The 14,671-nt window shown below is 35.8% G+C and overlaps 1 protein-coding gene across 1 annotated transcript; it reads right to left on the reverse strand.

The window, feature by feature from the left end:
- Positions 1-5,009: 5,009 nt before the first annotated feature.
- On the reverse strand, positions 5,010-7,848 carry LOC141812094 (beta-glucosidase 12-like). Its single transcript, XM_074700141.1, has 13 exons — positions 7,711-7,848; positions 7,520-7,589; positions 7,310-7,368; positions 7,150-7,225; positions 6,996-7,073; positions 6,842-6,929; positions 6,479-6,734; positions 6,078-6,193; positions 5,791-6,008; positions 5,676-5,707; positions 5,482-5,584; positions 5,299-5,407; positions 5,010-5,178 (listed from the first exon to the last, which is right to left on the reverse strand). The coding sequence occupies exons 1-13, from the start codon at positions 7,846-7,848 to the stop codon at positions 5,010-5,012; spliced, it is 1,512 nt and encodes a 503-aa protein (XP_074556242.1).
- Between the last annotated feature and the right edge of the window lie 6,823 nt (positions 7,849-14,671).

The following is a 14,671-nucleotide window of genomic DNA, read 5'->3' on the forward strand; positions in this document are numbered from 1 at the left end:
TATTTTGAATCGAATATCATTATATCATAAGAGATGAATAGCAATAACTATAAGTAATTAGATGGGACAATATCAACCTTTTCTTTGACCTTATAATTTACCAAGAAAATATGTCAATTAGGGGTGAGCAAAAATTCGGTTAAACTTAACAAACCGACTAAACCGATCGAATTTAAAAATTTGATTCGGTTATTTTAGAATTTCAATTTTTATTTATAAAAAAAAATTAATTAATTCGGTTCTATTTCGATTTTAAAATTCTTTATTCGATTAAACTGAATTAATCAAAATAAAAAAATAATCAATAAATTCCTAAATAAATAAACTTATAAATTACCAACTAATTGGTAAATCTCTCATAATATTTAAAAATTTTAGTTATTTCAGTTAATTCGATTTTCGACCGAATTAATTGATATTTTATTGATTCGGTTTGTTCAATTTTTATTTAAAAATTTGATCGATTCGATTAGTTTGAAAAAATTCGATTCAATTCAATTCGATTTTGATTAATTCGATTTAATTTAATTTTAATCGAATACTCAATCCATCCATGTCAACACCCTGAAAGATTTCATCACACCAAACTACCAACGAGACGATGAGCTCCTCATTTAGAAGTAGAAAAATTACACGAGAAGAATCTTAAATAATTATTTTAACAATATTAACAATTATGACTATTATGGTTCCACTTCCTGCAAATAAGAAGAAATAGAAATTTTAGGGGACCAACTTTAATGGGTGACAACATAAAGACATAACAATTATGTCTATATTTAACAATTTTGAGGATTGGATCAACTTTAATAACCTACTGGACAATGGTAAGATGCTTCTGAAGTTAATCAAACATCCATAGGTTTTCTTCAGTAAAAAGACAACTTTGGAACGTTGATTGTGTAACAGTTTTTGGATTTATTCTAGTGATCGGTGAAAACCTTTCATATATAAGATCGAATCGATCATCTTCCAAGAGTTATAAGTGATTTTGCAATGTGATTTTGTAAGGGAATTATGCCAAAAATATAAATATTTATGATTTATTTCAAGTGGCTATGAACTCCAAGAAGTTACCATCAATGTGAAAGGACTTTAAGAACTATGTCTCAAGCATAAGCACAAAGAAATAATATTAGAAGATCTCATTACCTGACTTGAATAAGGGAAGATAGCTCCCCAGGCATGATATAACAGTAAGGCATCAAGATAGATTATCAGGGCACGGATCAATCCTCAATTGGGACATATTGTGTTGATGGATCCAAGGTTCAAGTACTCGATTTGGGGCCTACGTAACCCTACAATGATGGATGGATTGTGGAGGTCGGCTGTCAACGCACTACCGCGAACACTTTTAAATTTATCCGATGGATGAATCAGGAGAGGGTTGCCCACCTCTAATGGAGGTACAAGCCAACCTGGCCCAACAAGGTACTAGTAAGAAAAGGGGGCACTTTTATAGTGACTATAATCAAACAACCAAAAAGTTCAAAGGGAATTACTATATATGTGGAAACTCAACCACATGGTTGATACTTGGAGGATGCGTGGATAGACATGGCAGCGACATGATACGTTTGCACAAATTGGTGTTGTCTTCCTACACTTCTATCTCAAGAAAAGCTCTACATGATCAACTCACACAAGTCCAACACGGTAAAAAAAAATGATAAATCCCAGTTAGCCCCATTGACTATCTCTGGGGTGACCGGCCCGGTCCCACAGAAGTTTCCCACCGGCCACCAGGATAAATCGGGAAGTGCACGCAACGGCCAGCCCAAACGTCCAACATCCTTTGATTGCGCTCCCCATTTGGAGGAAAATTCTTACAAATACACCGTAGCTGTGGATCGAACTGCATGTGCCTGGGTGACAACCTAGATGTCCTACCGTGGCATCATTGCCCCGGGGACAAAGTCGGATCAGAAAGCACGATAGAAAGGAGGGGGTGAATATTGCTCTTAAAACTTTTCTTTGAAATCAGAATGCAATGGAATTTAAAATACAAGCAAGACTATATAGTTGGTTACTTGGTTCGTAGACTTTAAGGTTACTACTGTAAGACCTATGATCCTATGGAGGATCGTTTACAAATAGGCAATCGCTAAGCTTCTCCTTCTAAATGTCTCTTGGAGGTGGAGAAAGCCTTTTACCATTTGAGACAGTATAGTAACACTTTACTATACCTCTAAATGAAATGCATTAATTAAAATGTTATTGACAACAATAAAGTGTAAATTTTTAGCGTTGGTGCTTGGACAAATTTGGCGTGTAAACGACAGAACATGCACGAACTAATGAAAGAATTGAAGAATGTGTGTTGTTCTGAGCTCGACTGCCAAGGTACTTTTATAATTTTTTATCGATCAATCGATCAACATTATTGGTCAATTGATTTAGATCCGATCTAACTAAATCAGCGCTTGATTTCTGCCTTTTTTAGTCGACTAATCCTCTAGATCGGTTGTCAGTTCAAGATTTCCTTACAAGTTCAATCCGATCTTCTTTTTCGATCAACTAATTGTAAGGATTGATCGATTGATCTTCTAGTTTCTTTCACTATCCAGATTGCATCACGCTCAATTCACTAATCAAATTCGTATTCGGTTGACTGATCCATATAATCGGTTGATCGATCTTGTTCTTTCCTTCTAAAGTCAGATCATATCCAACTTAACCTTATCTCTGGTAATCGATCGATCGAACCTCCCTGTTCAATCGACTAAACCAACCGGTCAATTGAAAATTTTATTTTCTACAAAATAAAATTAGCAACATAGCAATAATAGTAGTCCTGTAAAATAGAGTTAGCAACACTGTATTCATATATGCTCCAGTACGATTGTCTGATCGCGACTTCAAAATCTAGGTCAGTTTCATAGTCGAATCATTGCCTAAGCGTTTGTCCCAAAATTAGGGCATACTCTCACTGTCTTCTATTCTAAAAGGACTGTTCAGGACTTACCTTACTTGTTAAACATCCGATCCAACTGACTTATTTGAGTTTCCTCTACTTAGTGTCCGATCAACCTACCAAGACTTCACCCTTTACTTAATATCCAATCCAACTGCCATCAAGTATGTTCTTTCAGATCAACCCATCTGATCTTTTTCTGTCGGATTTTCCTGATCCACTATGATTTAATTGCCCAGTATCACATCCTCTTGATCCACTAGGGCTTTTACTGTTTAGTGTTCAGTCCTCTTGACCCATTATGACTTTATTACCTAGTGTCCAATTCTGCTGACTTACTAGGATTTTCCTTGTCAAGTGTTCTGTACACTTAACAACCAAATTCGATCTTAAGGACTTAACTTTAAACCCTTTACCAATATCAAAATATAAGTTTAATTATCTGTTGCTACCTGCACTAACACATGGCGGCTATGGAACTAATTCATAGTGATATTTGTAGCCTAAAGTTCATTCAAGCAAGTGGAAAGAATTACTTCATCACCTTTATTGATGATTCTCCAATATATTGTTACTTATTCTTGCTAAGGAGAAAGGAGAAGGCCCTTGAGTGTTTAAACATTACAAGAATGATTTTGAAAATTAACTTAGTAAAATGATCAAGATCATTCATAGCAATAGAAGAGGATAATACATGTTGTATGAGGATTTTTTTGTCGAATTGTTTGTATGGATAGTTGACGACTAGATGGGAGGCGAATAGCCTGTACCTACATATTACAAGTTCTTGATTTTTTTTGCATATGTGCAAGGCCAAAAAACACTTGTCAGTACACTTGATGCCTGTGCATGGATTTTATGGTGTTGTGTTAGTTTGTAATGAAAACAACAACAATACAAAAAACAATATCAACACAAAATATTTTACATGGTTTGGATCCCCGATCCTACTCTATGGTCTATTGATTCATAAGGCGAATCACTCTCAAAATTCATCAAAAGGAGAAATCTCATACAAGATCTTTTCTTATAGAATATAACAATAAAAACAAGAGAGATGGATTACTTAAAGCCCCTAGAGAAAGCCTCCTATGCTCCAATCTGAGGACTATAATTGAACACCATGATTTTTTCTTTCCCTTTTAGTTAGATAAGCTTTTTGGCCACTATCTTAAATTTCATAAACACTTTCCCTTTCCATTCTCATCCATAATTTTACCCTAAACCTCTCTTACTTACTTCCCTTTCCCACAGTGTTCTTTCCTCTTCTTTTCTCATTTTCTTCATCTTCATCTCCTATCTTCTTTTCTTTCCCACAATGTTCTTCCATTTCTTCTATCTCTTTCATTTTTCCGATCCTCTTTAGATTCATAAGGGCATTGCAAATAGTTAGGCGACCGTTTGGCCTTCTCATAATAGGGGATCTATCAACCTTGTACTTCAATTTTATAGTCAAGGGGAACTAAAAGATCATTCCTCCCAAGAGTTTGTTTGTTAACATATAAGCTTTTGAAAATTTTTAAACAACCACAATTAAAATTGCTGACTATAAATTTCCACCTTAAGCTCATAGGGTTTAATTCTTTGAGCATGTTTGTAGATGGGTAGTTGCCAATGAAAATTTTAAAAAGTTATCCAATTATGAGAATATGAAGAACATTATTAGAGAAAAAGTTATAGAGGAAATTAAACAAAGATATGTGAAATAGTGGAAGATTGTTCTCTTGATAGAACAATATAAATCTCAAAGCTCATACGGATAATCTTTACTTTTGCTTTATTAGACTAATTAATATGATACACTCATACAAAAAAGATGCATAAAAGCTCATCCATATATATTTTATTGTCATATATACAACATTACACATATATATCCTCATAGAGGTGAAAAAGTACCATCCTAAATAGGGACATCTCTTTTTTTTTTTGTTTCTTTAGGTACTTCCATTATAATTTTTTTCATTAACTTAATTATCTCTAGCAACTTGGAAAGGAGAAGACAACTTACATTACTAGAATAACAATTTGGAGGTGAACAATCTTTATATTATTATTGTTATTATTTTTTACTAGTATAGGTTTTAGGAAATTAATTTTTCAGAAATTGTTGAAACCAAGAAGCAGATTTCTTGGGGTGTCTCTTTAATCCATTTCTGTAATCCACATATATGATACCAAATCGAACTGTGTAGCCATTCAACCACTCAAAGTTATCTAACAATGACCACGCAAAGTATCCTCTCACATTGGCTCCTTCCCTGCCAAAGTAACATACATATGTAAGTAAAAAATAATAATTTTATATATGTTTTTAAAGATATATCAAACTCTATTTCAAGTCAAAGTAGATAAATTCTACTAATGTTTTAATCTCATACCTGATAGCTTCCTCAACAAAGTGTAAATGTTGTTTATAGTAGTCAATCCTCATATCATCTTGTAGGGCTTTGTCTAGTGGCCATGATGCATTATTCGCCTCATCAACTCCTAATGAACAAAATAATTTACATAAAAAAAGAAATAAATGATGTTTCCTAGGAACTATCAAATAGAAACCCTACCATTCTCTGTGATGTAGATGAGTGGATTGTTGTATTTGTTCTTGAGATACAAAAGTATCTCCCTCATCCCTCTTGGATAGATAAACAACCAACTAGAGGCCGCCTACATGGATCACATACCTTCTTATTATAACAAAAATAGTTTTCTATAAAGTTTTTATTTATTCATCTTTTCTCAAACTAACAATATATACCTGTGTGCCAATTCTAACTCCTCTACGTATACCTGTAATATCGAATACAGTTAGATGAAACCGCATGGGTTCAAGCATTAGTAGTTTATTTGATTTGAGTTTATAGAAACATTACCAGTTTGTAGGGTGTGAGAATCTGAATCATAGCTAACATTAACTCTTGACAAGAGTGAAATGGAATCAGCAAAGTATGTGGTATAGTAATTAAGTCCGATGAAATCGAATGATGATTTAACTAGTTGAGATTGTTTTGTGCTAAACTTTGGAAGGCGATCCCCAACAAGGGCTCTCATTGTGAAAGGATAGTCCCCTTGAGTTAAGGGGTCCATGAACCTGCAACAAAATTATTTCATTCATGAATAATTATTATTTAAAAAGAGATATATAAATGATAGAGCTCACCATCCAAACATGAAATCTAGAGAACGAGAGACTGCATCTTCATCAGCTTTGGTGTTGGAGTAAGGCATAAACCAGTGGCTTACTAATGTTATGCCTATCAATCCCTTTTGAGATACCTAAGAATGGATTACAAAAAGTCTTAATCCAGGAAGAACTTTGATTAGAAGCTAGAACCATTGAGTCCAAACCATTGAAACACAAAAGAGGATGTAGACTCTTTTATATCAGATACTGAACAAAGACAGTCACTAAATAGGTTATTCTTTCATAGTCCTTTTTTGTTCTATTGAACTTTTCTTGGCAAGGCATTAGCAATCCTCAAAGCTTTAGTTCGATCGGCTTTCGCTGTCTAAATTAAACGAAGATGTACAAAAACATATGATTTGGAGGACAAAGGATACCTGATATTTGTCTCTGTAAAGCTTGGCAGCAGTTGCATGGGCCAGTAATTGATGATGGGCACAGAGGTAGGGCTCTGTGGATGAGTTGCCTCTTCCACACTTAACAAATTCGAAGGGAGAGCATCGGTTTGGAGGGAACACACCACTTGAGTACCCACTGCTGCAATATGACCATGGCTCATTGAATGTGATCCAGTGCTTCACTCGGTCTCCAAATTCCCTGAAGCACAGCTCGGCGTAATCTCTGAAGTCATCTCTGTCATACATTTTCATCACACAGAGCAGTGATTGTCTCTTCTTCTTCTTCTTTTTCTTAATGAAGGTGAAAATTAAATGAATGAATTATCTATCATCTGAACTCACACGACAAGGGGACTAAGGAAGCCCAAGTACTTGGATTCAAGACTCTGAGGAAGATCCCAGTGGAACAGGGTCACAAACGGCTGCAAATCTGCACAAACACACTTCTTGTTTCAGTTTCAGTTTCAGTTTCTTGATTGTAATAGCTAGTGATTACCATTGGCTAGAAGATCATTGATGAGATTGTTGTAGAAATCTATGCCATCCCTATTGATTCCACCACTTAAGCTTCCATCTGAAAGTTTTGAATTCTTTATTCATCTCAAGGTTCTATATATTAGCAAAAGCTTATTTCAATGTGGGTTTCATACTTGGTAGGATTCTAGACCATGAGATAGAGAACCTGAAAGCATCCATCCCCATATACTTTAAGAACTTTATGTCTTCCTGCAACAATCCACAGCTAGAGTTCATCAGTAATATATAAATATATATATCGATAGATAGATTATCTTTAATATGATTACGTACCTTATAACGATGATAAAAATCAACAGCCACATCACCATTGCTCCTATCCGTTATTGCTTCTGCAAAAACATTAACACTCATTTTATAATTAGATTAAGTCTTCAACATTTAAGAGCAGTTCAAGAGCTGGCCATTGCATGCCTGTTAAAGACAGTACATGTTCTATCTATAATAGATAATAGATAAAAAATGGAGAGAAAGGAAAGAGACCTGGGTGAATGTGGGTGAGGGTATCCCAAATGCTCGGTCCTCTCCCCCCTTCTGATGCTGCTCCTTCATACTGTAAACGACGTTAAGCACATAATTAAAGCTTTAAACTTTATGGTTGAAGATTAGAATGGTGTAGCTTCTTTGGTATTTGGAAGATTAGATGCAAGTGAAGTTGATGGCGAGCTAGGGACCTGGTAAGCAGAGGAGGCTGCGCCGAAGATGAAGCCAGTGGGAAAACTGCTTCTCTGAGCGAGTGCAGCAGGGAGATAAGAGGGGAGAAGAAGAAGAAGCAAAAGCAGAAGCAGCAGCGTGGAGAAGGCGTGAGCCATTAGAGTCCAGGTGATGGCGAAAGTTGGCTAGTAATGATATATATTTATAGGACATCGGAGTCAAAGCAAAGAGAGAGAGAGAGGCTCAGCTTAAAATTAATATAATGAGTTGATTACGTATAGAATAAAATTACAGATAAAGATTTAAATTTTGATGAAGTCGAAATATCATTCTTCATTATGATTAATTGATAATATCCTTTTCTATTATGATTAATTATAATTTTTTAATTTATTTTTTATTATAAAATTAATCATATAAAATTATTGGAGTAATAAATTTTATTTTTTTTATGAGGAAGGACAACTAATCCTTTTTTTTAAAGTATTATTTCGGTTTCTTATCCTCTTTTGTCAAACTTGTACTAAGTGTAAAACCGCGTGTATAGCCGTCAAGTTGGGTTAGGCCCGTCGGGTTGATCCGCCCTGTCAAGAAATTTAGACGGATTGGGTTGAAATTTTATCAACCCATTTTAAGATGGGTTGAGGTGGGTTGGCCCGCCTAGGCCCGCGACCCGCGTGGGTTGGCCCGCGACGGGCTTGGGTTGGCCCGCGGGTTAAGAAAGTTTATTTATTTATTTTAAATTTTAAAATTAAAATATAAAACTTAATAAAAACCATGTCTTTAACTAACATATAAACCATGTCTTTAACTTAGTGGGTATAAGATGCGTAAAAGAAATATAGACATAATCAACTGTAGCTGCTGAATGGTTCAAAAGTAGTTCTGAAATCAATTATGATTTTCTGATTAATTTAGGGTTCACTACAAAAAAACAGATCTTTTGGGACGAATTTTTGGGACGAATCGTATTCGTCGCCAATCAGCAACGAATTTTGGGACGAATATACATTTCGTCGCTAATCTGCAACAAAATTTACGACGAAAGAAATATTAGTTGCCAATTTAACAACTCAATATATTCGTCGCCAATTTCGTTGCTAAAAAACATTCGTCGGCAATTTCGTCCCCAATTTGGCGATGAAAACTAAGTTCGTCGCCAAATTGGGGACGAATAATAAATTCGTCGCAAAACTTCACTAAACCCTAGCATGACCTTTTTTTTCCTCCGACACGAACTTGGCGACGAATCGATTATTCGTTACCAATTTGGCGACGAAACTAAAGTTCATCGCCAAATTGGGGACGAATAATCGATTCGTTGCCAATTTGGTGACGAAATACTCGATTCGTCGCCAAATTAGCGACGAATTTGGCGACGAAATGGTTTCGTCACAAAAAACCCTAGATCTAAACGTTTCGCCGCTTTTCCCACGCGAATTTGGCGACGAAATTTAGAGTTCGTCGCCAATTTGGCGACGAATTTGGAATTCGTCGCCAAATTGGCAACGAATTTTGCGACGAAATAGGTTTCGTCGCCAAAAAAAAAACTTAAACCTAAATCCGGACTTTCCTTTTCTTCCCACGCGAACTGCTCTCGCCGAAGACTTTCTCCTTCACTTTGACCGCGTCATGGAATGTGCCCCTTCCTCCCATCATAGAGATCCCACACGTACCCGAGCTCCTGCTGCTGCCAGCCAGACTTCAAATTCCTTCCTTCTTAAGCACCACGGAACAACATCTCAGTCATTCTACTTGGGCCGTCTTTTCATCTTACCGGTACTACTTATGGTACTTCAGTCTTTCTAGCCCTCGCCGGTTTTCTCCCTCGCCGAAGCTCTGTCTCACCGGATCTCGGTGCTTTCTCTTCGAAATCTTTCCTCCTCGCTCGGTAAGCTTTCTCCCTCCTTTTTACTTATTTTTTCTGTGTTTTTCGCTGTCGGCGTCGCTGGAGAGAGATCACCGGACGTCGGGCGGCGCTGCCTGGCCCTGGGCGGCGTCGGGCGGCGCTGTCTGGCCCTGGCTGGCGTCGGGCGCCGCTGGCCGCCCCTGGCCGGCGCTAGCCGGTGTTGCCCGGCGTTGGCCGACCCTGGCCGGCGCTAGCAGCTTGTGGCCGGCCCTGGCCAGCGCTGGCATCTTGTGGCCGGCGCTGGCAGCCCGTGTCCGCCCCTGGCCGGCACTGGCCGGCGCTGTCCGCCCCTGGCCGGCGCTGGCCGCCCCTGGCCGGCGTTGGCCGCCCCTGGCCGGCGCTGTCCAACCCTTACTGGTATTGGTTTAGTAAATAGCTTGAGGAATTTGGTGGATGGTGGACATCTTAGTTCCACGGAGGAAGAATCATTTGTTACTTGTATTGAAAACTATTGAATGTTATAGTGTTTTGCATGATTTATTTTATGCTAATTACTTGCTTAATTCCCATAAGTGATATGCTATATCCTTTATATGATCATCTTGCTTAATGTTATTGCTTTCTTTGTCTTTATCAATTTGTACCTATCTTGCTTGTTTTTCTGCAGCCCATAAATTGTTTAGCATGTTCCTTAAACAATAAATCATAAACTCTTAAAAATTCCTAAATCTTAAATTCTAAATCATAAATCCTAAACTCTAAACACTAAAACTCTAAAGCCCCTAAACACGTACTAAACACTAAACCCTAAATACTAAACACTAAATCTTAAAAATTTCTAAATCTTAAATTCTAAATCATAAATCCTAAATTCTAGAATTTAAAACTCTAAAGCCCCTAAACACTAAACACTAAACCATAAATCCTCAAACCCTAAATCTAAACCTAAATCCAAAAACCCTAAACCCCCTAATGGAATGTAAGTGTATATATTTCATTTTAATCTGTAAATTTCTTTTTATTCTTCATAATATGTAATTTTTGATAGATTCATTTACAATATTTTAACTGTGCATTTTTTTCTTATATATATCATTTATCCTGACTTGCTGGTGCATTCAGATTGCAGACATCATTTATCCTGACATCATGGTAAGTTTTTACAAATTTTAATTATGCAAATAATTTTATCTATCTTTCCTAATATATTTTTTGACAGTGGCGACGGGGTAGACGCAGTAGTACTCCTTCAGGTGCAGGCCCCTCTACATTATTTTATTTATTTGACATGCATTTTGTTATAGTTGCAAGTTAATAATTTATATATTGTTAATAATACTGTTTGTTTTTTTGTTAAACAGGTTTTGATAAACAAATAAAAAAAAAGGTTAGTCTTTACATACTTAATTTATAGGTTTTAGTATTAATTTTAATTTTAAGAATGATACTTTCTCTTTATCTTATTTTTCTATGCAGGCGAAGACAAGATAGTGATGAAGAATCAAGCAGAGTTTCCGGCGGACCACGATGATCTCTTCTATCTTGTCTTCATATATCTTCTGATTTGTTTGTACTAGTACTTTGTAGCTTCTTTCCTGTATTATGATGATGTGACTTGGTTAGACTTATAGACATGTACATACATGTCTAATGTAGTTATTTGCTGGATTGTATTATGATTTTTATGGATTGTAGATGTTATGGATATTTGGATGTTATGGATATGGATGATTTGGATGTTATGGATTCATGTATGTTATGGATATTTGGATGAAATGAATGGATGTTATTGCTTTATTTGTATTGGATTTGATATGCTAATTTGTTACAGGTTACATGTATTTATGAATCGATCTGATTTGATCGATATTGTTTGTATATACAGGATAATCACCAAAATAAATATTGCATTGAATTTTTTTTTTATTTTTGCAACGAAATCTACGACGAATATAGGATTCGTCGCCAATTGACGACGAAATTAGCAACGAAAACCAGTTCCTAACAAATATATCGTAAGTTTACTATTTACACTACAAAAAAATAGCATTTAGCGACGAATTCTGCGACGAATTTTCTAAAAAAATTCATCGCAAAAAGTTTTCCAACGAATTTTGTGACGAAAAATTTTCGTTGCTATAAAGTCGTCGCCAAATTTCTGCGACGAAAACTTTCTGTTTGTCGCAAATATTTGCGACAAAACAAGTAATTCGTCGCCAATTGGCGACGAATAAATAGTTCGTCGCCAATTGGCGACGAATTAATGGCTTTCGTCGCCAATTGGTGACGAACTCTTGTATTCGTCGCCAATTGGCGACGAAATTTTATTCGTCGCCAATTGGCGAACGAATTGTATTCGTTGCCAATTGGCGATGAATATTGGTATTCGTCGCCAATTGGCGACGAATTTTGTGTTCGTCGCCAATTGGCGACGAATAAAAAGTCGTCGCCAATTGGCGACGAACAGAGTGTTCGTCGCCAATTGGCGACAAACATTAATTCGTCGCCACTTTGACGCGATTCGTCGCCAATTGGACGAAAATCGATTTCGTCGCCAATTGGCGACGAATGGTGATTTCGTCTTAAATATTCGATAAATAGTAAGTTACGATATAATTGCGACGAACGTTGTTTCGTTGCAAAATTCGTCGCTCAATTGGCGACGAAATTAGTTTTCGTCGCCAATTTCGTTGCAAAATAAAAAAAAATTCTGGGACAATTTATTTGTTGATTATCCTGTATATACAAACAATATCGATCCAATCGGATCGATTCATAAATACATGTAACCTGTAACAAACAAGCATATCAAATCCAATACAAATAAAGCAATAACATCCATTCATTTCATCCAAATATCCATAACATACACGAATCCATAACATCCAAAATATCCATATCCATAACATCCAAATATCCATAACATCTACAATCCATAAAAATCATAATACAATCCAGCAAATAACTACATTAGACATGTATGTACATGTCTATAAGTCTAACCAAGTCACATCATCATAATCCAGCAAAGAAGCTACAAAGTACTGATACAAACAAATCAGAAGATATATGAAGACAAGATAGAAGAGATCATCGTGGTCCGCCGGAAACTCTGCTTGATTCTTCGTCACTATCTTGTCTTCGCCTGCATAGAAAATAAAACTAAAACCTATAAATTAAATATGTAAAGACTTACCTTTTTTTTTGGATTTGTTTATAAAAACTACCTGTTTAAAAAAAATAAATAGTATTACTAATAATATTGCCTTTCAAATGGATACATCCATCGAAAATGTAGAGGACCTCCAACTTTGGTTTCATAAGGCAAGTGAACCAATAGATGCTCCATCGAATCAAAAAATGATGGTGGAAAGATCCTTTCCAAATTACACAAAATTCAGATGAAAAATTATGCACTCTCCACCAAATCTGTTCACTTGTTAATCTCAATAACGGGGGTGTTCTCTCAATTCTATTCTTTATGGATTCATCTTTATTTCTTCTGAAATTATGATTTTGTGGTAAAAATTATCTGTGACAATCAAAATAACTCACCTTCTAAGGATACTGATATTGTCGATGATGTTTACCAGAAACTTACAAAGTAATGAATCGTTTGACAAAAGCTTGCCGTGCTTCTAATAAACCAAAATACTTCAGCAGGACTCCATTATGAGCATCAACATTGGGCCATGGATTCTTAACCTGCAAGCAAAAATCATTTATAAAAAAAATCTTGCTAATCAAGTAGGAACGATGAGATGCTTATAACATTACCTTGCCTAGCTCAGTGAGTATAGGAGGAACAACTTCATACAATTTTGAAATCTACAAATGAAATTTCACAGGAAGATGGCTCAATTTTGTTCCAATCCTTTTTTCTAGCAAAATCAATGACAGAAAAGTTTAACGGATTAACCAGCTTAAAAAGTGGATCATCTGGCAAATGCTTCAGAGCAAATTCTCTTTGGCAAGTATATCTTGGATCTGTCTTTCATAACACTCCATGGCCTGTAGCATAGGAATTGAAATTCAGAACAGAAACACTATTTAAATCGTCAATCCAAGACAACATCCAACAAATTATAAAAAACGGTCAAGGCATTATATTCCCTTCGCAATGAGACAATTAAACTTGTGCCTTTTCCAATCCATCACTCATATATTGTAGTACCTTGCCACTTTTCAAGGTTTTCCAGACATATATAGTCCTTCAATTGATCTGTAGTGATATCCTCTCCACACTCTTTTTACAAGAGATTCAATCAATAGAACTTCCTGCACAATAACCAAAAAGAAAAAGTGAAGCCACAGACTTCTTTTCAAGATGATAAGAATCATAACAGATAACAACTACTTGGACGGATTAGTCACAATAACATAAAGCAATTGACTATGGTATTTTTCAGCATTCACTTGTACAAAAAAACAATAATATGTCTAACATCTAGAAGAGTAAGTGAAATTAATTTCTGTCTAAAATATCAAAATTAAGGCAGCTTGTTATAAAAGAGAGCACGTGAAATCAAGTCCTTATATAATCTACAAACTTAAGTAGAAGGCTACAAGACCACCAAAATATTAATAAAGTAAGCATATACAAGGAAAAAAGAGGAAAAAGGAAGATACTTGCCTTCTGTAAACATATGAAGCCACTGTTGGAAGGCGAGCAATCAAGTTCATTGAATCTTCATATGTTGGCTCCCAAAACCTAACACAATAAGACATTTTTTTTCTTCTTTTGCCTTTTTATGCACTTGAATAAACTATTTTTTTTTTTAGAAAAGAAAAACTTACTTGGCTTTGGGCATCCCTTTCTCATATGCCTTTTGAAATTCACTATCAACCTGAAATGTCGTGATTAATTATCTTAAGAAACTTTGCCAAAATATCAAGACAATTCTTATTAGGTGGGATGATGGAAAAATGGGGGGAAAGTGACTATTGCAACACAATCAACTAACTAGATTTATGTCTTGAAACCCCAATAAGTCGCCTCAACCAATACTAACCTGTCCACCATGTTTCCTAGCTTTTCAAGCTCAACAAGTACTGTCTTAGTTATGTAAAGACCACATGGACTTATATAGAGCATACCACATCAACGCTAGAATAAGTTTAGCATACTTCAG

The sequence above is a fragment of the Curcuma longa genome, chromosome 18 (genome assembly GCF_044706935.1).
Source record: "Curcuma longa cultivar G26 ecotype Majalengka, Jawa Barat chromosome 18, ITB_CL_G26_1.1, whole genome shotgun sequence".
Classification (NCBI taxonomy): Eukaryota; Viridiplantae; Streptophyta; class Magnoliopsida; order Zingiberales; family Zingiberaceae; genus Curcuma; species Curcuma longa.

Excerpts from the sequence above, each read along its gene's own strand:
- LOC141812094 (XM_074700141.1), bottom strand. The coding sequence starts at position 7,848 with ATGGCTCACGCCTTCTCCACGCTGCTGCTTCTGCTTTTGCTTCTTCTT. Across the intron at positions 6,930-6,995 it reads CAATGATCTTCTAGCCAATG|ATTTGCAGCCGTTTGTGACC; the intron begins GTAATCACTAGC and ends GTGTTTGTGCAG. Across the intron at positions 6,735-6,841 it reads TTCCTTAGTCCCCTTGTCGT|AGATGACTTCAGAGATTACG; the intron begins GTGAGTTCAGAT and ends AATGTATGACAG.